At 45.1% G+C, this 23,128-nt stretch overlaps 2 protein-coding genes and 1 long non-coding RNA gene across 4 annotated transcripts in view; 1 reads left to right on the top strand and 2 right to left on the bottom strand.

Moving 5' to 3' along the window:
* Positions 1-13,161: 13,161 nt before the first annotated feature.
* LOC132531656 (uncharacterized) lies at positions 13,162-14,873 on the bottom strand. The gene is made up of 2 exons (XR_009544160.1): positions 14,774-14,873; positions 13,162-14,042 (listed from the first exon to the last, which is right to left on the bottom strand). It is a non-coding gene; the product is annotated as an uncharacterized LOC132531656 (long non-coding RNA).
* A 465-nt stretch (positions 14,874-15,338) lies between these two features.
* On the bottom strand, positions 15,339-17,288 carry SOWAHC (sosondowah ankyrin repeat domain family member C). The gene has a single exon (XM_060169620.1). The coding sequence runs from the start codon at positions 17,190-17,192 to the stop codon at positions 16,044-16,046; it is 1,149 nt and encodes a 382-aa protein (XP_060025603.1). The 5' UTR covers positions 17,193-17,288; the 3' UTR covers positions 15,339-16,043.
* Positions 17,289-17,969: 681 nt separating this feature from the next.
* SEPTIN10 (septin 10) overlaps positions 17,970-23,128 on the top strand; it is a 52,550-nt gene continuing 47,391 nt past the window's right edge. Inside the window, exon 1 of one of the 2 annotated variants that reach the window (XM_060168689.1) lies at positions 17,970-18,119. In XM_060168689.1, the coding sequence (XP_060024672.1) occupies positions 18,093-18,119 (27 nt within the window). In that variant the 5' untranslated portion in view covers positions 17,970-18,092. Of the gene's footprint in view, positions 18,120-19,790; positions 19,854-23,128 lie in introns of those variants that run through there. The other variant, XM_060168690.1, reaches the window with a different exon arrangement.

The raw sequence follows: 23,128 nt of genomic DNA on the forward strand, positions 1-23,128 counted from the left end.
CCTCTCAGGATGTGCTGTGTGGCTCCACTGGTGAGCAGTGGCTAAAACGTCCTCACCCACCACTTGACAAGGTCGGATCACTGAAAAATAAACGATTAAAATTTGAGGGACTTCCCTGGTGGTCCAGTGGTTGAGACTTTGCCTTTCAGTGCAGGGGATGAGGGTTCGATCCCTGGTCTGGGAGCTGGAACCCCACATGCCTCGGGACCAAGAGATCAAGGCATAAAACAGAAGCAGTACTGTAATAAATTCAATAAAGACTTTAAAAATGGCCCACATCAAAAAAAAAAAATCTTTAAAATACGATATGCCAAATAGTTATCTCGCTTCTGCTAAACACTGAAGTTGTGTAAAGTGGACTAAAGAACTAGATCACAAACAGTCAAAAACTGTTCTTTTTGCAATTTCAGAAAAACTTAGGATAAAACATCATCAGGGCTTCCCTGGTGGCGCAGCGGTTGAGAGTCTGCCTGCCGATGCAGGGGACGCGGGTTCGTGCCCCGGTCCGGGAGGATCCCACACGCCGCGGAGCGGCTGGGCCCGTGAGCCATGGCCGCTGAGCCTGCGCGTCCGGAGCCTGTGCTCCGCAGCGGGAGAGGCTGCAACAGAGAGGCCCGCGTACCGCAACAACACAAAACAAAAACAAAACATCATCAGTTTCAGGATTCTCCATAAACTGGTAATAACATTTAGGCTCTTGCCATAGCCCACGTGCAAGTGGGCGCTGGCACATGACAAAATAAGTAAACGTATCAGCAGTGCAATATTTAACGAGAAAGCGATGATCATGACTGTTTACCGGTGTGAAATAAAATTCATATTTTATGGCAAGACAAGAAAAATGTAAACATAAAAAGTTCTTCTCTGCCCTTTGGCCTCCTCTCTCCCCTCACTGAGCATTGTGTATCTGCATTAGGCATCCAGCAAGGCTCCCCATCAGCTAGAAATACCTGCTCGACCATAAAGAGTAACATTCTCCCAGCATCAACAAGACAACTCCTTAAAAGGTAACGCTCCTTCTGGATCTTGTAAGCGCTCACGCGGCCCACCAGGACTGTGCTTAGACCTGGATTATGTAAACTGTCAATGATATGTCACTGGAAGGGAATTCCCTGGAGATCCAGTGGTTAGGACTCTGCATTTTCACTGCAGGCGCCTGGGTTCCATCCCTGGTCGGGAAGATCCTGCAAGCCGCCGGGTCAGCCAAGTGAAATAAAATAAAATAAAATAAATAAATAATGTCATTTGATGTACGGCCCGCTTTCTCAAAAAACTTGACTGTGCCTTGACTTCTAATGGGTGGAAGAATTCTCAGAGCTTTCTGAGATGTTCTTCCCAGATTATAAAATAAATAAAATCTTCCATTTCTTTCCTAGATCGATTGATTAATTTTTCATGGACACCAGGTTTTTATTTCTTCATGGATACTCATTTGTTGTTGTGACTTTATATTATTTGCAAATAACTAATATTATAGCCATCATCCCCCACCTTCTGGGGCTTACTGTGCTATCAAGACATCAGCTCTCAGCCTAGCTGTCCATTTTCCAGAGATGACCTGTCTTTTCTCTCCGATTTGTTTTAATGTCTTCTCTTTGTTTCATGTTCGTCAGTTTAAGTATGTCTCTAGGCCTGGGTTTTTGTGGTTCGTTGGACTTCCTGGTCAATGACTGGTGTTTTTCCATCAGCTGGGGAAAATTCCCAGCCATTGTTTCTTTAAATATTGCTTCTTCTTTCTCTCTATTCTCTCCTACTGAAATCCTAAATGCATGTATCTTTGATGTCATCCTATCCTTTCTGTGTCTTAACTTCTTTTTTACACTAGAATAAAATCTGTCTCTCTGAGCTATATTCTAGAAAAATTCTTCAAATGTGTCTTCCAGTTGATTGTTTTTCTCTCCTGGTGTAAGGCTGTCCCTTAAGTTTATTTTTTGTTTAAATGTCAATTATTATACATTTTATTTATGAACATTTTAATTCTTTTTCAAGTAATCTTATTCAACTTACAGTCTCTTGTTACTTGTTCACATTTTTGTGCTGACTATTGAGAAAGGAACATGAGAAAATCCACGCCCTGAAAAAGCTTACCATGTAGTAGGAAAATAGGCAGGTAGAAAAACTAAATCACAGCATCACAGGGGAAACGCAACAGGGAACACGCAACATATAATATAGCCAGCTCATCAAAAGCTTCTCGGAAAAAGTGACAAACTGCAATCAAAACCACCAGTTAATCCATATTTCTACAATGGCGTTCATATGGTATCAGCTGCTGCACAAACTAGATTTTTAAGAGAATTAAATAGAATCAACTCTCAGCTATAGGAGAAGCACATGTCCGCTGACTCTGAAAATCAGCCAGTCGGTGGGAGTCTAGGAAGCTAGCTGTCTCTTAGGCTGAGTCCAACACCCATTTTCTGTGCTGTTAGGTATCATCCATTTGCCCCCAGATTCATTCTCTAGCCAAGTTTCCTTTTTAGCCTTGTCTTCACCGCCACCCACCCCTGAGAATCGCTGCAGGAGGTAGACGAGGGCCGGACAGCAGTGACATGTCCTTCTGGGGGGCAGGCCCGGGGTGGGGGGCAGCTTCCCTGGGAGCCTCAGCCTTCCCTGCTGGTTCCCTTCCTCCTGTCTATTCTTTTAAAAATCATTACTTCATTTGAAAGTCTTTCCCAAAATTTTAGCTGAATGTGCCTTCTGACTGCTGCCAGGACCTGTCCCGAGCAGTTCTCCCAAACCGGTTTCCACAGAGCATTAGCACAATAAAAAGGAACGACAGTAAGTTTATGGCAACTTATTAAGATTTTGGAGCCGAAAGGAACTGGAATGGAAAGAAACCCAAAATGGTACCTGTGTACTTCACCTTGGACAGCACGTATTGAAGAGATAACGTGACACCTGTTTCCTCCCACCTGGCTGCTGCCCACACCCAGTTCCAGCCACAGGGGTCAGCGTGGGCCCCACGGTCAGGGCGGCCTGGCCTTTTAAAAAGGCTTTGCTGAAACCCTTCAGGGAGCTCGAGGCTTTTCAGGGCAAGAGCCACCTCGTCTCCTTGTATGGCCTTGCAATAAACCTTTGTCTGCTCCGAACTCTGACGTTTCAATTTGTCTGGCCTCAGTGTACATCGGGCACGTGAACTTGCATTAACATCATATGTGGACAGCAAGAACTGGAAGAGATGGTACTGCAATCCGATGATGACCACGAGTCAACAGTTCACACGACCTTCAGAGAACCAGTGCTCTCAGGGTATTTTCAAAATATTTATTTCAAGTGTTTAATCTTGGAAACTTTCCATCCTTATACATCTTTAGCTGTTACCCCACAAGTCTTCCCTGATCCTCCAGATGGAAATGATATCATCTTGAGAAATAAAATATCGCCTGCCGTATCAGTAAAGAAAGGATGTCACAGTCATCAGCAATTGCACCCCTCCAACCACGAGTTGGTGAGCCCTGAGGGGACTCAGGAAGGAAACAGAGAACACCTGCCATCTAGCAGCCATCAGACTGCAGCCACTCTGGTGAGCCTTGAGGAAGCTCGGGATGTGAAAACACAGGATACTGGCCCCAGATAGCTGAGGTGCATATCAAAGGAATGCTTTCAGTGAGCCCAGACTCTTGCAACTTCCCATACAGAGAAAAGCTTTAAATTCATTGAGATATCTGGTTTTCTTTAGTTAACAATAATCTTTTCACGTTCAGGCTACCTGCCCTTTGTTGCAAAACTTTTATATAACCTGGCTCTCCCCTCCCCTCCCTGGAGCAGTTCTCTCAGGGTTACTTGAGATGCTGCCTCCCAGGTCTGAGGTCCTAAGAATATCTGCCGAATAAAACAGAACTCTCAACTTTTAGGTTGTGTAATTTTTTCAGTCAACATTCTAAACCTCAGCATCACCTTGTCTGTAGAAGCCACACAGATGTTTTTCTTATTCGTTCCTGCACTGCAGCTATTTGGGGGCATGTTCTGTTTCACTTCTGACTGGGTCTCTTAAGGGCAGAGCCTGGGACCTGGATCACTGTTTCCTCAATGGGGGAAGCACGCTGCTGCTCTCCTTGTATGAGATCAGAGTGACTTTTAATGAATAAATATCAGCAAATATATATATACACATACACACTTATACAAATATTTTCATACTTAACACTCAAATTGGTACCAAGTGGGATTGAGATTTTAAAATAAATTATTTAGTAAATATTTATAAAGCTAATTTTTATATTAAGGTAGAGATTTATCATTTTTCAAGCTTGTGGAAATAAGGCCCAGTAAAATAAAAATCAATATGATTTATTTTTCAAAAACTACTTTAGGGCAAGTAATGTTTGTATTTGCTAGTGGCTGCTCAGTAGGATTTATATTTAGTAGGACACATAATTGCCAACTTGCTTGCCAAGAACATGAGATTCCTCTAAAGGGAAAGGAATAATGATCTCACTTAAATTTTTTACGGTTTAAAAATATATACTGTTTAAAAGTAGACTGAATGTACCACCTGAGCTGTACTGCTGTGCAAAGGTAGCATGTCGTCATGTTGGTGAAACGTGTGAAACAGAAAAAGGTATAAAGCAAGCAGACAGACTTTGCTGTATGGCAGCTATTGGCACAACATTGTAAATCGACTATACTTCAATAAGGAAAAAAAAAGAAAATCTATTCCATGTAATTTAAAACAAAATAATTAGCACATTAAAAAAAACGCAGACAGCTTTGGGGAGAAAAGGATGAGTTTAGCAGAAATTATTAGAACACAAACGTGGACATAAGTGAGGGAAGCGTACACGTGTAAACTGATGTGGCCACATTCGGGAAAATAGGAAACACCCTTTTTTAATGGTTAGTGATTAGCTGCCTGTGACAGAAACCAGGAGACGGGACCCCTGCCGTCCCCCGGGCCTCGTGAGTGTTAGGGGGCGACCGCAGGCCGTGCTTTGAGGACCCTCCCAGAAAACCACCAAACAGAGGGCCATGGGGCCGCCCCGTCTTCACCACCCGGAAGACGGAGAAGCAGGAAGTCAGGCCCCGCCGCCGCCGCACCAGGACCAGCGCTTCACATCACACAGCCGCCCGCGAACAGCAGCACAGCACGAGGCCCCAAACAAAAGCGCGCATCGACATCAACAGGAGAAGAGAGAAACTGTTACAGTCACGCAACTACACAGCAAGGAGAGTAAACAATTACCACCATAAGCGAGAACATGGACGAATCTTACAAATACTGTTGAGCAGAAAAGTCAGACACAAGGAGTACAAAACAGTCAAAATGAATCTTTGCCATCAGAGTCACGGGCCAGGAGAGGGTCGCCCTTGTAAGGAGGGCAGGGACTGGAAGGGGCGTGAGAGGGTTTTCTAGGGCTGGTATCGCCTTGTGTCTCATTCTGGGTGACCCGTTACACAGCTGCTGTGATGAGTTTATTGAAAAGTCATCAGTGTATACATAGAATTGAGTGCTTTCCGTATGCATTTTCTTCACTTCCATACAGAAGTCTGGGTATTTGCCTCGGCTGTGGATCCAGGCCCGCACTGCCCCAGCCGCGTCCACACCAGGGATGGGTGCCTCCACACGGCTCTAGCATCCCAAGGCTAAGGACCACACCAAGGCTCTGCTCCCGGAGGAACCCCACGGCCAGCCTGCCTGTGGGTGACACAGCACTGTAGCCCACACCTCACTTTGATCTCTCTAACCTGAGAGCAGCAGTTTGGAAGCCAGTCTAAGTAAAATTCCCAGATTTGCGGGTCTGACAGGCGTAGCTGTGAGTGGGAGAGACGTGAGGCTTGGACGGGGCTGCAATGGAGTTGTGTGACCGCCTGCAGACCAGCCCACTCCCCTTCTGCTCCCTGGTGCTCCTGCCGTGGCCTCTTCCGCGCAATCTTGCCGCGTCTCAGGGACAGTCATGCTTTATCACTTAGATTTTTATCGTGAATGAGTTCAGAGAAGCAGCACAGTGAGGGAGAACGGAAGTGCCGTGACACAGAAGACCAAAGAATGCCTGTCTTGTTCTTTTCTCCCTTGTGCAATATTCCAAACATATAGAAAAATATAGTAAATGTCTACCCATCACCCAGCTTTATCATATTTAAACATCTTGCTATGTTTGATTCAGATTTTTTTAAAGAAACAAAACTCCATAGATACAGTTAAGTTTCTCCACTTCGTTCTCCTTTTCCCCAGAGGTAAAGATCAGATTAAATGTGGTATACATTACCCTACGCCTTTTTATGATTTTAGAAAAGGAAGAAAACAGCCTGATTTGGTGAGAAAAGAGGGAAAAAGAACTCCTGCTTTAATTCCACTTGTTATGGGGTCAGTACTTTATTTAGTATTTTAAACCATCCTCACGATATATCATTTGAATCTCAAAACCACTAAGTGTGATGCGCTGTACATACAGCATTTATCACCTCCAATTTATAGATGAACTACTGAAACTCAAAATACATAGCTGCCTAGGTTTAAATGGCAAGTAAATGGCAGATCAATTTTCCAGTTATAAAGAAATAGTGGTCGCTTTCAAGGACAAAGTAATCTAGGTTTTTCATGAGTCAATTATATCTAAGTAAGTATTTTAAAATACTAAAAGCAATACTAATTGAGGGTGAGATCAACATGAATTGATGAAAAATCTGAATTATAAGATGTGACAAGTGCAATTCATTTCTATTTAGCAAACTCAAACTAGGCTGACAAATGTCTGCTTCAACATAGGTCCTGGGGTTAGCGAACACGTAGCGCGACCTGCAGCTAAGTTTCTGGGGCAGGAGAACAAGCATCCATATCACACGAGTTTCTAATTAAAATGACCTCAAGGTCTAGCCTGGCACTAGTGGCAGAATTAGCCTCGAATGAAAGGCACATGGTGGTGGTTGAAAGTCCCCCTCGCCCCCAGCAACATTTCGCTTAAATACTCCTCTATTCTGTTCACTTGCTCCACAGTTAGTTAAGGGCTTAATTGCAATACAGCCCACACCTGAATAAACAGATACCTGTGTTCAAGCAAGAGACGGCAGGAAGTGCGTGGAACCCGCCGCAAGCAGAAGGGTCAGAGTCTATTATCCCCGCCAGGGAGGAAGGAGGAGCTGACCTCCAGGAACATAGGGGAGGTTCCCGCAAAACAGTTTTGTATGATGGGCTGAACCATGGCGTTGTTTTCATCTTAGCCTCAGACCACATCCAGGCCCCCATGGTCTCCTTTGAACACTTTGATGCAAACAGCTGCCACAGCAGGGGATGCAGAGCTTCCCTCCTGGAGCCTGCAGACTGACAGGGGATGCCGAGCCCTGATGGTGCACAGAAAGGCGACCATCATATTTCTGTAGACTTAAACGGGCACAAAGATGACGCAGGAGAAGATGGCCATCCGGTGCTCCCCACCGCAGGCTCTCCTGGGGCCTCTCTCCCTTCTTTCCTCTCCCTACCCCAACCTTACCAATCTTGCTGTGGAGTTTTTTCAAGACGCTAAATTTGTTTGAAGGTGGTTTTCCAGCTTTTTGATCAAGGAATGCACGGTTTTCTAGTGGCGATTAAGGTTTAACGTGTTACCTCTCCTGGAAAGAACTTTGCCAGGAACAGGCATTGGGCCAGGCCTTGGGGAAGATAACTAGGGTGGGATGGCTTTTAAACGGACAACGTGGCCTCACACAGACCCCAGACTCACCTCCTAGCAGCTCTCCACCAGCGCCACTCAGCACAGGTCTGAGGAAAAGCAGCTCCAGATGCACCCTTCTTGGAGATCCGAAAGCTGTGGGCAAAGTATAGATGGCGGGAGGGCCAGGCGGCCAGAAGAGCCGTTCATTCCTCAGTCTTTAAACAGCTCCTGAGAGGAAGCACGTTCAGGGTGGCTGGGCGAGACACCTGCTTTTGGGAACAGACAGCGTCCAGAAAACCAGGGCCCCGGGAGCGGGGGGCGCGCAGCGGCAAACTGTCAACTGGTCAGGGTTGGGGACGGAGGCAGGGAATGGGCAGCGGCAGGAAGCGACCCCGCTGCCTGCGCATCTCGGAGAAGGGTGCCGGGCCTGGAGAGGGCCTGCTGTGGGCAGCGAAGGGCCGGAAGTGAGACGGGAGACCGGAAGCCGGCGCGGGCGGCGGTGGCGGAAGCCCTGGGGCGGGCGTGCGCACACCTCCCGCTGCAAGGGCGCCCCGGGGCGGGAAGCCCAATACCAGCTTTTTCTCACTTCTTCAATGTCTGCATTCCATATAACCCAGCAGAAACTGGGTAAATCATTTTAAATCAAGGAGAGAGGCCAGCCTGAATTAAAGAAAAGTCCAATACCCAGAAGTATAGAAGGAACCGTTAGCTGGAGTTACACGGAGATGCAAATGGCGGAGAAATGAGTAGTCTTTACTTTCCGCCCTTTCTTCTTCTAACTGTCCATGAGCATACACTTTTTAAAATATAAAAATAGTAAATAAATTAAAACAAGGCATTTTTATTCATTTGAAGTTCATGCATAGTTAATTGGGTATCAAAGTTGTAGCGAGTAACATTTTTTAAGAGTAGTTTGCAAGCAATGAGCAAATATCCTTAAAGATTCTGTCCTTGGGACTTCCCTGGTGGCGCAGTGGTTAAGAATCCGTCTGCCAACGCAGGGGGCACCCGTTCGAGCCCTGGTCCGGGAAGATCCCACAGGCCGTGGAGCAACTAAGCCCGTGCGCCACAACTACAGAGCCTGCACTCTAGAGCCCTCAAGCCACAACTACTGAAGCCTGCGCTCTAGAGCCCGTGCTCTGCAACATGAGAAGCCACCGCAATAAGAAGCCCGCGCACAGCCAGGAAGAGTAGCCCCAGCTCGCCGCCAGCGTGCAGCAACAAAGACCCAAGGCAGCCAAAAACCTAAATTAATTAATTAAATAAATCTATTTTAAAAAAGAGAGAAAATCAACTTCAAAAAAAAAAGATTATGTTCTTAAAGACATTCAACCATCTTCAACCATCACCCTTTGTAGTAGAGCAAAGGCAAGCGTCTGCCTATTCCAAAATGAGATTTCAAAATTCGGAATTAGTGGGTTACAAATTTAGAAATTTATGGTAAGGAAAGTGGTTGCCGTGTTGGTGGTTCTCCTCCAGGTCTACCTATAATCCCAGGATTATGCAGAATGGGCCCTTCCACTAGAGCTCAAGTGCTCAGACAAGTCGGTGGAGGTTGGAGAGGAAAGAGAGAAACGTAACCACACACCGCACATTTTAGCAACTCCACCACTGGGAGCTAAGGAGATGTTCTTTCCCACCACAGATGAATTTTACCCTAGGTGAGATGAAAAGGACCAAACACCCAAAAGTCCAGTTCTATTCTTTTCCTGTGCGGAAACAATATTAAATGTGCAAGTCCAATCTGTCTCGCCCATTCGTGCTTGTCTGCGGTTTGTCTGGTCTCTTCTTCCACAGGGACAGTGCGTTCTCTGCATCACAGGGTGGTAGCATTGCCTTCTGTGCTCCCAGAGAAGTGGCACAGCTCGTGGTCCCCGTGCGGCCTGGCACCCAGCTGCCTGAGTTCAAGGCCAGGCTCTGCTGCCAACTCGCTTTGTGAACTTGGGCAAACAGCCAGTTTCTGCCATGGACTCCTCATCACGAAACGTAGATGCTAGATTTGGGGCGGGGGGAGGTGGGAGAATTAAACAGCTTACTTTTCATAAAGTGCTTAAAACCTTGCCTGGCGTACACAGCCTGCCTCCTGGGAGAACTGACGGTGTTTACAGCCAAAGAACACCCTTGGCCAGCTTTCAATCCCCTCGGTGCTGACTCAGCCTGCAGCAGGGCATGGAACTGCTGACTGCAACTAAGTAACTGCCTGGTGAATGCAAGCTCGTCATGGACTGAAGGTTTGTGTCCCCCAGAATTCGTGCTGAGACCCAAACCCCAAGCTGATGGTGTGAGAGAGTGGGGCCTTTTGGAGGGCTTCATCTAATGACGGGATTAGTGCCCTTACCAGAGACCCTCTGACGCGACAGCGGGAGGACACAGGGAACAGCCGGCCATCTGTGAACCAGGAAGCGGGCCCTCACTGGACACCAAATGTGCCGGGGCCTTGATCTTGTGCCCCCGGCTTCCATGACTGTGAAAAACAAGCTCAACTGGTAACTGTTGTTTACAAGCCACCTAGTCTATGGGCTTCTGTTTCAGCAGGCCGAACGGATGAAGACAAAACTTGAAGATCACATTCATCAATACTGGAAACTTCTGGACAAATGTCAAGGATTCTCAATTATCTTTCTAGACTATTTAGCTCAAAGTTTCTTAGAGACCCAGAAGAATATTCTAACAGGCGCTTCCAGGTTCTTTGATCAGAGCGGCGTAAAGTTTGGTTTACAAAAAAACAACAAACTTTTACGATCCTACTTTACTATTAAACTTCATTCTAAGTCAGCCAAATTTGGGCTGAAACTTTGGTCAGAGTGGAAGGCCTAGAGCAATGTTTCTCAATACTGCATCAGTCACAGGGGTGCTTTAAAACGATCTGTTTTAGCTTTTCAGGTCCTCATGCAACCCCTGACCAAATATTTCCAAAGGCTGAGTGTTCTACCTTATGCGACAGTCCACGGCATGTTCAAAATGATTATTAGAAAGTTCTCTAAGCTGAAATAAACTTCATCTCCCTATTCTCTTGCTTTTTATGGTTTCACAGAATAAGTAGTCATTTGTATGCATGATAATACTTAGAATATTTAAAGCCAGTTAAAGCAGATTCTCCTAGGGATTATGTACTTGAATAAACTTGTAAGGTAAAACTCCTTATAATCAAATTTACTGTTGAAAATCTCTTAAGTTGCTTACAAAGTAAAATCCTAATAAAGCCGATTTTACCTCCAGGATTGGAATAGGTTGTTCCTTGGGCTGGGCTGCAGATGCAGGGGTTGGCTGGCAGTAGAGCCACATTGTAGGAAAAATTCTTACCTTTATTCAGTTGGAATGAATGCATATTGTTGAAATTATCATTGTGATGCAACATTATGAAACATTTCCTTAGTGTTTTCCATTAAAACAAAACACTTATTGTGTACCTTCGACATGCCAGGCATTGTGCCGGTGGGGACACTCGTCATTCATTCCCCGATAAATATGGAAGAGCAGACACTTCATTAGCTGAATGGGGAAGTCACTTCCTGAGACAAAACTGACATTTGAAGAGAAGATTGAGGAGAAAAAAGTTTGGTAACATGAAAGCAGTATACTTCAGAAAAAAGAAATCTGATAGTGTTGCAAACAACTCTGCTGCTATATCTTGAAAAACAGGTTCAGGAAGGGTCACCTTCCAGCCCTCTAATAGTAACTATTTGACTCATCATTGAAGGAACACTGGTTTGCAGCAAATTCCCAAGTACTTTTAGGATTAATTTACAAGAAACTCTAAATAATACCATGTATTTAGCAAAACAAAAAATACTTTCACTAGGAAAAATTAAAGATATCTTCATGGGGGCTCCTCAATGAATCCTTTTAAGATAAGTACTTCTAAGGAAAGAATCATTCTAGAAACGGAAACTAGACTTATCTTGTTTTATAAGCTGTCCTAAATTAACAGCAACAACAAAAAGCCCCAGCAGCAATCATAGCAGGATCTTCCTAAGAGGGACCAATGGCGGACAGTTACAGCAAAGATTCACAAGTCCCTCTGCCACCTGCTGAACTTGGTTAAAACAAAGATCAAAGGCAATGAGGAAATAAATTCATTAATGTCCAATGTTTGATAGATATTAAAGGAAATGGAAAAAGGCATTCCCATCTTCCTTAAGCTCCAGTCTGGGAAGGGAGGGTTTATGGTAGCTGGTGTGTGCTTGAGCCATGGGTTTTTAAAATTATTTTAAATTAATTTTTATTGGAGTATAGTTGATTTAGAATGTTGTGTTAGTTTCTGCTTTACAGCAAAGTAAATCAGTTACACTCATATATACATCCATTCTTTTTTAGATTCTTTTCCCATATAGGTCATTACAGATCACTGAATAGAGTTCCCTGTGCTATACAGTAGGTTCTTATTAGTTATCTATTTTATATATAGTAGTGTGTATATGTCAATCCCAATCTCCCAATTTATCCCCCTCCTTTCCCCTTTGGTAACCATGTTTGTTTCCTACATCTGTGACTCTATTTCTGTTTTGTAAATAAGTTCATTTGTACCCCTCTTTTTAGATTCCACATACAAGGGATATCATATATTTGTCTTTCTCTGTCTGACTTACTTCATTCGGTATGACAATCTCTAGGTCCATCTATGTTGCTGCAAGTGGCACTATTTCATTCTTTTTTACGGCTGAGTAATATTCCATTGTATATATGTACCACATCTTTAACCATTCCTCTGTTGATGGACATTTTGGTTGCCTCCATGTCCTGGCTATTGTAAATAGTGCTGCAATGAACATTGGGGTGTGTGTATCTTTTCAAATTACACTTTTCTCCAGATATACGCCCAGGAGTGGGATTGCTGGGTCGTATGGTAATTCTATTTTTAGTTTTTTAAGGAACCTCCATACTGTTCTCCATAGTGGCTGCACCAATTTACCTTCCCACCAATAGTGTAAGAGGGTTCCCTTTGCTCCACACCCTCTCCAGCATGTATTTGTTTGTAGATTTTTTGATGATGGCCATTCTTCCTGGTGTGAGGTGATATCTCATTGTAGTTTTGATTTGCATTTCTCTAATAATTCGTGATGTTGAGCATCTTTTCATATGCTTTTTGGCCAACTATATGTCTTCTTTGGAGAAATGTCTATTTAGATCTTCCACCTATTTTTTGATTTTTTTTTGATATTGAGCTCTATGAGTTGTTTGCATGTTTTGGAGATTAATCCCTTGTCGGTCCTTTCATTTGAATTTTTTTTTTTTAAGGTAGTGGTAGAGGTACTACCCTCTCCCCAAGCTGATTCCTCCACTACTGGTGCCCAGCTGCAGCACCTTTGCCAAAATTTGGCAATTCAAAGTGCAGAAAAGATAATGTTGTGGAAAAGCATCAAGTCTTGAGATCTTACAGTCATTGACTTTGTAACCCTGAACAGCAACAACCTTCATTCCCTTATCTGTAAATTAAGGATATATGGCCAGTGATTTAAGGGATAGAAAAAGGATCAACTAGATGCAAACTTCAAAAAGCATTGTGTGAAATGTAAAACCCCAGACAGGTAAAAATATAAAGAACTATAGCGATTTAGACAATTCAGAGGAAAAATCTAGTGTGAACGTTTTATTTTGACAAAACAAACTTCACAAATTTTACATTCTAAACTCCCAAAGTTTCACTTATTTGAAAAGTAAGAGACAAGGCATCCTGGACTCCAAGATTTCAGGCATGAATAGACTAGTGCCATATTTTCAAGTTTTATAAGCTAGCTGTACTTTATACACCATAAAAGTGAAGAGAGCTGTGACAAATTCACTAGTGTCCAGTGCACCTGTAAGAAACACACCGACACACCTGGAATTTCTAACCAGTTTCACATCAACAACCTCTGAGTAACTGACGTGCATATTTCCATTAATAGTAGGCACAACTCCACAAACATCAAATTACACAAATCACTTGCTTTTTATAATCTCAATTTGGAAATTGAAAAAATAAGAGGAACAGAGTTAAGCAGCTGCAAATGCTGCACTTACTGCACACAAGTACATCATGACAAGGAATGCTAAAAGTTCCCCCAGGAATGATTTTTGAAATTTTAAAGTATATTTTATCTGAAAAGTTGAATTCTTTAATGTGAAAAGCAAGTTAAGTATTGACTCCATCCCTAAAGATCTAGCAAGTTACAGATTCTGTGCAATTAGGCACTAACATACACATTTGAGAGATTAACACTGTTCAGTGGAACATGGAGGTGGTTCCGCAGTGTTTTTATGGTTCACTTTGGCTTCACACGTCCTTGAAACCTTAGACTCAGTGAGAAGTTACAACTTATCCCACACTAGATACAGGCAATGTGGTTATGATCCGGAACAAATGACTGCTTTTCACCTTCAAGGAACCTAATTTTGATTTATACAAAATTAGATTTTCATCCACATGTATGGATAAAAGTGCTTCTCAAATGTACATATCCCACTTCCATAATCCTAAAACAAAAGTAAAGGCACACAAATGGACAATGGTTTATATATTTTATGTGAATGTTTTTCGTTAGTCTTTAAACAAAATCAATTGCTGTCTAGAGAGGTGTGACCAACTTGTTATAAATTTTCTACAACTTTGGAAATTAAAGATCTAAGAACTCTCTAAACACTGCAGTTCTGTGCAATTCATGTATTGGTTCATTCACTCTGCAATCTGTTAACTCACTCTGTCATCACTATAGGCTGCAATACTTATATTGCAGCAACTATGAGACCAAAAAGGCCAAGGGAGAAGGACGTTTTGGAATTAGTCTCCCACAAGTCGTTTTGAATCTTGTTACAAGTGAATTTAATATGTCTGTGAGCTAAATTGAACAATAATTATAAAGACATTCACCCTAACATATTTGAACGAAATATAATTAAGAACCACAGTTAAACGAGTCTTTAATTTTAATGACCGATATTTTTTCACTTATATGTGAAGGGATTCAATAACCAGCAGCATTTAAATATAGAAATCGTCCCATCTATTTTCTTTTCCCTTTTATAAAGTGCTATTTTTAACTGGGTAGATTTACTAGCCAGCTTTCCAATAACTTCATTCCATGTCTCTAATAGATTCAAGGAAACACTGGAAAACTGAAAAGATTGAGTATTTTAAACATTTGCAAAACATTGCTACAAAGTATTGAGACTATTAATGTATTTCATTAGTAAAATAAAAAGTGTACCTTGGGCTTCCCTGGTGGCGCAGTGGTTGAGAGTCCGCCTGCCGATGCAGGGGACACGGGTTCGTGCCCCAGTCCGGGAAGATCCCACATGCCGCGGAGCAGCTGGGCCCGTGAGCCGTGGCCGCTGAGCCTGCGCTCCGCAACGGGAGAGGCCACAGGAGCGAGAGGCCCGCGTTCCGCAAAAAAAAAAAAAAGTGTACCTTATGTGAGAATATTAAGTTGATTTAATAATTACTTCACAGAAGCATCAGTTCATTAACATTTATGTCAATTTTTGTTAATAATCTAAACCAGAAACAGTTTCTGTAGGCAATTCAACTCTAAGCACTGTCAAATAGGGTCATGCCAAGTAGAACCAACGGTTAAATTACCCCCAGAATAAAAACTCAGACAAATTCAGACTTTTTGGAAAAGCAAAACAAGTTAGTGAGAATCAGAACCAGAGGTAACATTTACTTAAAAGTACCATAGGTTGCTAAAAAGGGTTTTCTTTAAATAAAAATTTATGTAGTTATTAATAATGTACCTTAATACTAAGTGCAGTGGTATTAGAGATAATTAAGTGCAGTGGTATTAGAGATAATTAAGATAATTAAGAGGAAGCCACACAGATTAACTCAAAAGTGAATGTTGCCTATTTCTTTAGTTCAGTGACCAAAGCTGAAATTGCTTTTGAAAAGAGGTGAACACTACTTACAAGTAGGGTACCAAGAGATTTCCAATTGCATTCACATTATTCTCTAATTAGTATTTGTGCATTTCAACTCTGACCTGACCTTCAGTAGCATCTTAAAATCAAATGCAATTAGTAAAAACACAGGGTAGTATGTCGGTTTGTTCACACTTACAAACACTACCAGCTTCATTACAATTTGCATTTCCTGTTGCTCTTGGAAGAGTCGCCACTATTAAAAACAGAAACGAATGTGCAATGCTCCTTACTCTGCATGGTAGCCGGCAATGTTTCAATCAAAGGGACCCTCAGTCATCAACTCTGCACCTGATTTTGATACACTTTCAGTCCTTAGAAACAGGGACTCCAGCGCAGAAGGGTGGCAGGGGGAAAAGAGGCCTAGGTCAAGGTTTGAGGAATCGCTTGGAAATCCACTGCAGCCATACTGCTAAGGAGAATTCCTCCCCATCCTTTCCAAGCCCCCGAAGTAAGAATGCAGCATTTAGCTTAAGTCTTTTCTGGTCTCACTTCCTTGTCTACACCTAGTACCCTATTCCTAAGACGACAAACAAGTCTTAGAACGTTCTAAAATCATTTTTACCCGAATACATTGGACTTGGGTCTCAGTTTGAATGAGGATGAGTGGCCTTTAAAAGACCGGTCTTCCTCTTCGTCCTCCCCCTCCTCCAGGGGCTGCTCCGGGTCTCTGAAAGAGGGTGTGGTGTGGATGATCTGGGTTCGGAAGCGGATTTTGTTGAGTCTGGGTTTCATCCGCCCACTAGAGCTGCCCGAGGCTTTGCGACCCGGCTCCTTCGCTTTGCCCGCAGCCAATCCCTCGGCCAGGTGATGGTGATGGTGGTGGTGGTCCCCGCCGTCCTCCAGAGCGTGCGAGAGTCTGCCGGAGATGAGGGTCGAGGGCAGCACCCTCGAGAGCCTCCAGCGCCCTCCCCCGCTGCCCGCCGTGCTCTCGGCTTCGTCCTCGTCCAGGGCGCCCACCAGGGTCCGGATCTCCTCGGCGGTGCTCGGGCTCAGGTACTGCGAAGGCTTCTTGCCGCTGTAGTCGCGCACGTCCACGTCCGCGTCGTAGGCCCCGACCAGCAGCTTCACCACCTCCAAGTGCCCGTGCATGGCCGCCAGGTGCAGTGCGGTGTAGCCGCCGCTTGTGCGCGCGTTGATGTTCACCGGCAGCCGGTGCTGGCCCGCGAAGCGCACCAGCAGGGCCAGCAGCTCCTGCCGGCCGTGCTTGGCCGCCCAGTGCAGGCAGGTGAAGCCGGTGATGAAGTCGCGCTTGGCCAGCAGGCCGGGCTCGCAGGCCAGCAGCCCCTCTAGGCTGTCCCAGCGGCCGTCGGCGGCCGACAGCATCCACGCGTGCTCCAGCGGGTCCAGCGTCAGCGCGCCCGCGCCCTCCTCCTCTGCCGCCGCGCCGTCCGCGCCCCCGGGGCCGCGCCGCAGCTGCGGGGAGCTGCCCGCCGCCTCCCGGGGCGCGGGGCGGCCGGGCCGCGGCGCATCGCCAGGCACCTCGGGCCGCGCGCCCTCTTCCGCGGGGCCGCCGCGGGGCCGCCTCCCCGGGGGCGCGCTCGGGGCTTCGTCCGCGGGGTCGGAGGGGTCGGCGGGGTATGCCGCCGAGTGCCCCGGCTCCCTGAGGCGGCCGCTGGCGCGCTGCTCGGGCGTCCCGCCCAGGGCGCCGCCGACGGGCTGCTCCAGCTCGGCCTGGTCCCGGGCCCCGCACTCCACTGGACCCTCCATCCGTGGCCGCTCACCTGGCCGGCTCCGCACCGACGCGGCTGGCCCCTCCTCAGGCCCCTCAGGCGCCGCAGCGGCCTGACTAGCCGCCACCGCCCCCCGGCCGCGCCCGCGGACACGCCCCCGCCGGACGGACACGCCCACTTCCGGCCTTCTCACTGGCCGCCTTATAGCTCCCGCGGGCCCCGCTCCTGTCCGACCCGCCCCCTTTCAGTCCCCGCGCAGGCCGCAATCAGTGCTCTCCCCGGAGAACACGCCCTGGGTCCACCCACTTCCGGCCCGTGAGCGGTCCGCAATGGCCGCTCCTGCCAGGGGACACGCCCAGACCCTGCCCACTTCCGGCGCCAGCTCCGGCCGCAATCTGTGCTTCAGCCGCGCCCCGGCGGTCGGAAAAGCAGTGTTCGCTTTTCCGCGCGTCTTTCTCCTCGCGTCCCGAGTGTGCTCCATTCCCTCCCCGGCACTAACTGGTGGTTCGCTAAAAGGTCCGGGCACTCCTGTGACAGGCCCGCTTCGCGCGCGCGGCATCTGGGCGCGGTGGAGACGCGCAGCCCGCCCCGCCCCCCCAGCTCACTGAGGCCGCTGGACCCCTCCTCTCATTTCCCCTCCCCTCCCTCTTGGACCCCTGCCCGCCGCGCCATCCGCCCGGACCCTACGTCACTGAGGCCACGGGACCCCTCCCCTCAGCTCCCCTCCTTTCCCGACCGGACCCCGCCCCGCGCCATCCCGCCCGGCCCTCTACGTCACTGAGGGCGCCGGACCCCTCTCCGCCGCTCCTCCCTTTCTCCCTCCCGTCCGCCCCCTCCTGTCCCGTCCCGCCCCCAGCGCCCCTCAGCCGCCGGACGCGCCATTCGGCCGGCTGCAGCCGCATCGCTGGCCCTCCGCCCGCCCAGCCCCGCTCGTACCATGTCTTCCGAGGTGGCGCGGCACCTGGTGAGTCCCCCGCCCCCCCCTCCCCGGGACCCCCGCCTTCCTGCCGCGGCCCCTCCCGGCGGCCGAGGCTTCGCGGGGCTTCCCGTCTTCCCTGAAGTTGAGTCTGAAGCGGGGGCGGTTTCTGTAACGGTCCCGAACGCGCGAGAGCGGGCCGGTGGCGGGCTGGCCCACTGACTCGGCCTCCCAGGCCTATAGAAGCCCCCCATTTTACCTAGTATCGACCTCCTTGGGATTGGAGCCTTTTTCTCCCGCCTTGGCGCCCTTTTCTGTTAAAATAACTGATGTGGCTGATTTGTTCGGTGTTCTCTACCTTTCAAGTCCCTTTTATGCACTGATCTCATTTCAGAGTAAGCCGTGGGATGGTCACAGTTGTGTCCTCGGCCATTCCAAGCTGTTCCTTGCCCTTTTCACTCTCATTCTCTTGTGAGTGCCGTGGAGTTTTCCAGACGCTATAAGTTGTGGAAGGACCACTTGCCTTTTGAAAATTTTGTTTTAATCTCTGATACTACAAATATCAGTGGTCGTAATCCTTGTAAACAAAAACTCTTCGGGGGGGCCACAACAGCGAGAGGCCCGCGTACCGCAAAAAAATAAAAAATAAATAAAAAATAAGGGAATCAAAAAAAAAACTCTTCGGGGGCCTGAGACCAAAAAGTTTGAAAAGTGCTGGTCTAAGCAGTCTCCCAGATTAAAAGTTTAGGTTGTGGGGACCTGAGAGGTTGGGTGATGTTCCCAAGTCACACAGCCCGTTTGTTTGATAGAGCCTGGAGAAGGGTTTTTGTCCTGATTCGGCCCAGGTCTCTTTCCTCTGTGTCCTGTCGTTAGGGAGGTCTCAGCTTTCCTGTCTGGACTGCCTTGTTACCGTTGCTGTGTTTGTGTGCACGTGTGGGTGAGGAAAATGTGTTTTAAACTCTTTGGTTCAGAGTGAAGTTCAGTCTTCAGAATTAAACTTGGGCTGGAGAGAGTTTAATCATTTAATTGATGGTGGATTTCTTGTCAGTTGCTGTGCTTATTTTGCAATAAGTTTACCTTTAATTAAACTTTTTGAGATAATTGTAAATTTTTGTGCAACTGTGAGAAGTAACAGAATTCCCCAGCACCCTTTACCCAGTCTTCCTTAATAATAACATGCTGCCAACCACAGTGAAGAGCACATCCAGGACACTGACTCTGCTGTGTGAGGACAGGGCTCTCCTTCGCCCCAGGGCCCGTCGCTGCCCTTTTGTAGCCACAGCCACTTCCTTTCCACTCCACCTCCTCCTTAGCCCCTAGCAACTACTGCAGTCTGTGATTTCTGTAAGTTTGTCATTTCGAGACTGATATATAATGGGATCGCCCAGTGTGTAACCTTTGGGGATTGGATATTTTTCACTCAGCAGCATCCTCTGGAGGTTCATTCAGGTGTCGCAAGTATCATTAGTTTGTTCCTTTTAATTGCTGAGTAGTATTCCAGGGGGTGGATATACCACACTTTGAAGGACACCTAGGTTGTTTCCAGTGTTGGGCTGTTATGAATAAAGCTGCTTTAGTAATGTAGCATGAGGAAGGTGTAAGTCGTCAGTTCTCTGGGATTCACATGACAGTTGCATGTTTAGTTTCATAAGAAACTGCCGAACTCTTTCCCAGAGTTTCTGCACCGTTTTTCATTCCCGTCAGCAACGTATGCAAGACCAGTTTTTCCACATCCTCCCCAGCGCTTGGTGTTCCTGTTTTTTTATTTAGACCTTCCGATAGGTATGTAATGATACATTGGGGTTTTAACTTGCATTTTTCTAATGTGCTTGTTTGCCATCTGTATATTCTCCAGTGAAATGTCTCTTCATTTCTTTTGCACATTGTCTAATTGGATTTTTTTTTACTGCTGATTTTAGACGTTTTTAAAATATATATTCTAGACACCAGTCCTTGCTATGTGGTTTAAAATATATATTCTAGACACCAGTCCTTGCAAATGTTTTTCCTCATTCTTTGTGGGTTTTTTTCATCCTCTTAAAGAATCTTTTGCAGAGCAAACGTTTTTAAAAGTTTTGATAACATCCATTTTATCAGTTTTTCGTTATACGGATTGTACCTTTGTGTCAAGTCTAAGAATCCATTGCCTAACTCAAAGTACCAAAGGTTTTCTCTAATTTTTTTCCTAACAGTTTTATAGTTTGTTTTACATCTAAACCTATGACCCATTTTGAGTTAATTTTTGTATAAGATACAAGACTTAGGTCAAGGGTCATTTTTGGCTTATGGATGCTCCAGCATTTGTTGAAAAGGCTATCTGTCCTCTCTTGAATTGCTTTTGCACTTTCGTCAAAAATCAGTTGAGCGTGTTTGTGTGGATCTCTTTCTGGGGTCTCTGTTAGCATGCAGTCTTGATTCCTGTAGCTACATAAATAAGTCTTGAAATAGAGTCGACTGATGCTTCTCACTTTATTCTTATATTTCAAAATTTTTTTTGGCTATTCTAGTTTCTTTGCCTTTCATTATAAATTTTAGAATAGTCTTGTCTACCTACAAAGAATTTTGCTGGGATTTTGGTAGATATTACATTAAGTCTACATATTAGTTTACGGAGAGGGATTTTTAAACTTACAGATTTCAATTCCTTACTAGTTATCTGGCTATTCACGTTATTTCACATTGGGTGAGTTGTGATGGTGTGTGGTTTTGTGATCCATTCCTTCCAAGTGGTCAAATTTCTGTGTATGGAGTTGTTCATAATATTATCTTATTATCCTTTTGATTTCTTCAGTCTGTAGTGACAGTCCCTGTTTCATTCCTGATATTGGTAATTTGCATCTTCTGCCTTTGTCAGTCTTGCTAGAAGTTTGTCAATTTCATTGATCTTTTCAAAGAACTATTTGTTTCATTGGTTTTTCTCTATTATTTTTGTATTTTCAATAAACTGATTACTGATCTTATCTTTATTTCCTTTGCTTGCTTTTGGTTTATTTCGCTCTTCTTTTTCTAAGTTCTTGAGGGGAGACCTTAGATCACTGATTTGAGACTTTTCCTCCTTTCTAATATAGGCACATGGTGTTAATGAATTTCTCTCTCAGCAGGGCTTTAGCTGTGTTCCACAGATTTTAGTATGTTGTATTTTCATTTTCATTCTACCTTTAGTTTTTAAAGAGCTCTGTGTTAAATCTCACTTGAAACTCTTCAGATTTTCAGACCTTTTTTTTTATAGAAGAGGACATTAAGACTCAAAGATATGTTGTACAACACAGGGGGTATAGCCAGTATTTTGTAATAACTGTAAATGGAAACTGACCTTCAAAGGTTGTATTAAAAAGACTCAGGGAGGTTTAGTGCATGCTCAAGGAATCACAGCTAGTGATGATGAGGTCTGCTTTGGGCCATATTGTGCCTGCCACTGTCTCCACATGTCCCCCATTAGTAATTGCATAAGTTTTATGATTCAAGAGATCTTGACTGTATAGTTATTTATTGCTGACTCTGATAGTGGATCTTGTGATGACGTTGACTACCTTTTCCTGTCTCTTGAGAAACACACTCATAATTTTCTGCTTCTTCAGACTATCCTTACCAAAGCTTTTAAATGGTGTCCAGATCTTTTCAATTTCAAACTGCCTCTGTCATTTCCTATTTCAGATGCTATACTTTTGAACTCTTATGTTTCTTTTTCAGTTATCATTCAGTGAGGATAATTTTTTTATCTTAGAAGCTTCCCTCATTTGTTTTACTTTCTACCTTGAAGTTGTGACTTTTAATTCTTCTCTTTTATGTCCTGGAGTTAATTACCGTCTCAGTGTTTCTGATCTGGAGAGACATCCCTTCCCACTGGTCCAGGTCCTGTAATCATCATAAGATAATGAAAGACCGAGTTCCTGGCCCATCTTCTCTGAAGCTTACCCAGAGCGCTTTAACCTGTGGCAGTCTGTTGTACTGCTTGTTTGCCACTAGTCATGTGCTTCCTTGCAATACCTCCTAACTTATGTTTTGTATTGTTACTTAACTTTTCACATCAATTAAATTTTAGTGAACCTTGCATTTCCCCCTCACCCCCTAAATTAAATGATCTGTCTTCAGGAAAAGCAACCTGTAATATTCTTTGTATCCTCCGTAGCCATGATTATACGTCTTTGAGGACCGGTGTTGAATATTTTTTATATGGGAAGTATGTTCACCTTGAATCATTTTATTCTTGTTGAATGTTACACACATCTGTTATAAATTCTTACGGGCAGCTAGGAGCTGTTAGTCTGCATTTATGTTCTAACGAGGCTCCACCTTCCTCCAAGCTTTTGAGGTTTTTCCATGCTGATTTTGATCCTAACACAGTTCCAGACTATAACTGTTTGTGTTGATTATTTATTTGGGTGTGTGGGAAAGGAGAAAGAGGGTGTTTTAAATTTTTGTAGTTTACTACAGAATAGACTTACTCTTCTCAAGAATATTTATTATCCCTTTATTTTTTATCTATCTATCTATTTATTTATTTTTGGCTGTGTTGGGTCTTTGTTGCTGCATGCAGGCTTTCTCTAGTTGTGGCGAGCAGGGGCTACTCTTTGTTGCAGTGCACGGGCTTCTTGTTGAGGTGACTTCTCTTGCGGAGCACGGGCTGTAGGTGCACGGGCTCAGTAGTTGTGGCTTACAGGCTCTAGAGCACAGGCTCAGTAGTTCTGGCTCACGGGCTTAGTTGCTCTGTGGCATGTGGGATCTTCCTGGACCAGGACTCAAACCCGTGTCCGCTGCATTGACAAGTGGATTCTTAACCACTGTGCCACCAGGGAAATCCCTGGCCCTTTATTTTTAACCATACTAAATTAATTTTCTCTGCTTAAGATTTTAAGTATTCCTAGTACAAAATACCTGATTCTCAAGGCTTTTTCAATGAGAATAATTTTTACACTTCCTTTTGATCATATCTGGGAGAAAGTCTGATTTAGATGATGCTTTATTTTAAAATTTTATTTAACACCTTTTACAATTTGTGTCTACCACTGATTTGAAGATCACGGAAATAAGCAGCTCACAGTCTCAATAACAAAACC

The sequence above is a fragment of the Lagenorhynchus albirostris genome, chromosome 13, assembly GCF_949774975.1.
Source record: "Lagenorhynchus albirostris chromosome 13, mLagAlb1.1, whole genome shotgun sequence".
NCBI classification, from domain to species: Eukaryota; Metazoa; Chordata; class Mammalia; order Artiodactyla; family Delphinidae; genus Lagenorhynchus; species Lagenorhynchus albirostris.

Excerpts from the sequence above, each read along its gene's own strand:
- SOWAHC (XM_060169620.1), bottom strand. The coding sequence starts at position 17,192 with ATGGAGGGTCCAGTGGAGTGCGGGGCCCGGGACCAGGCCGAGCTGGAG.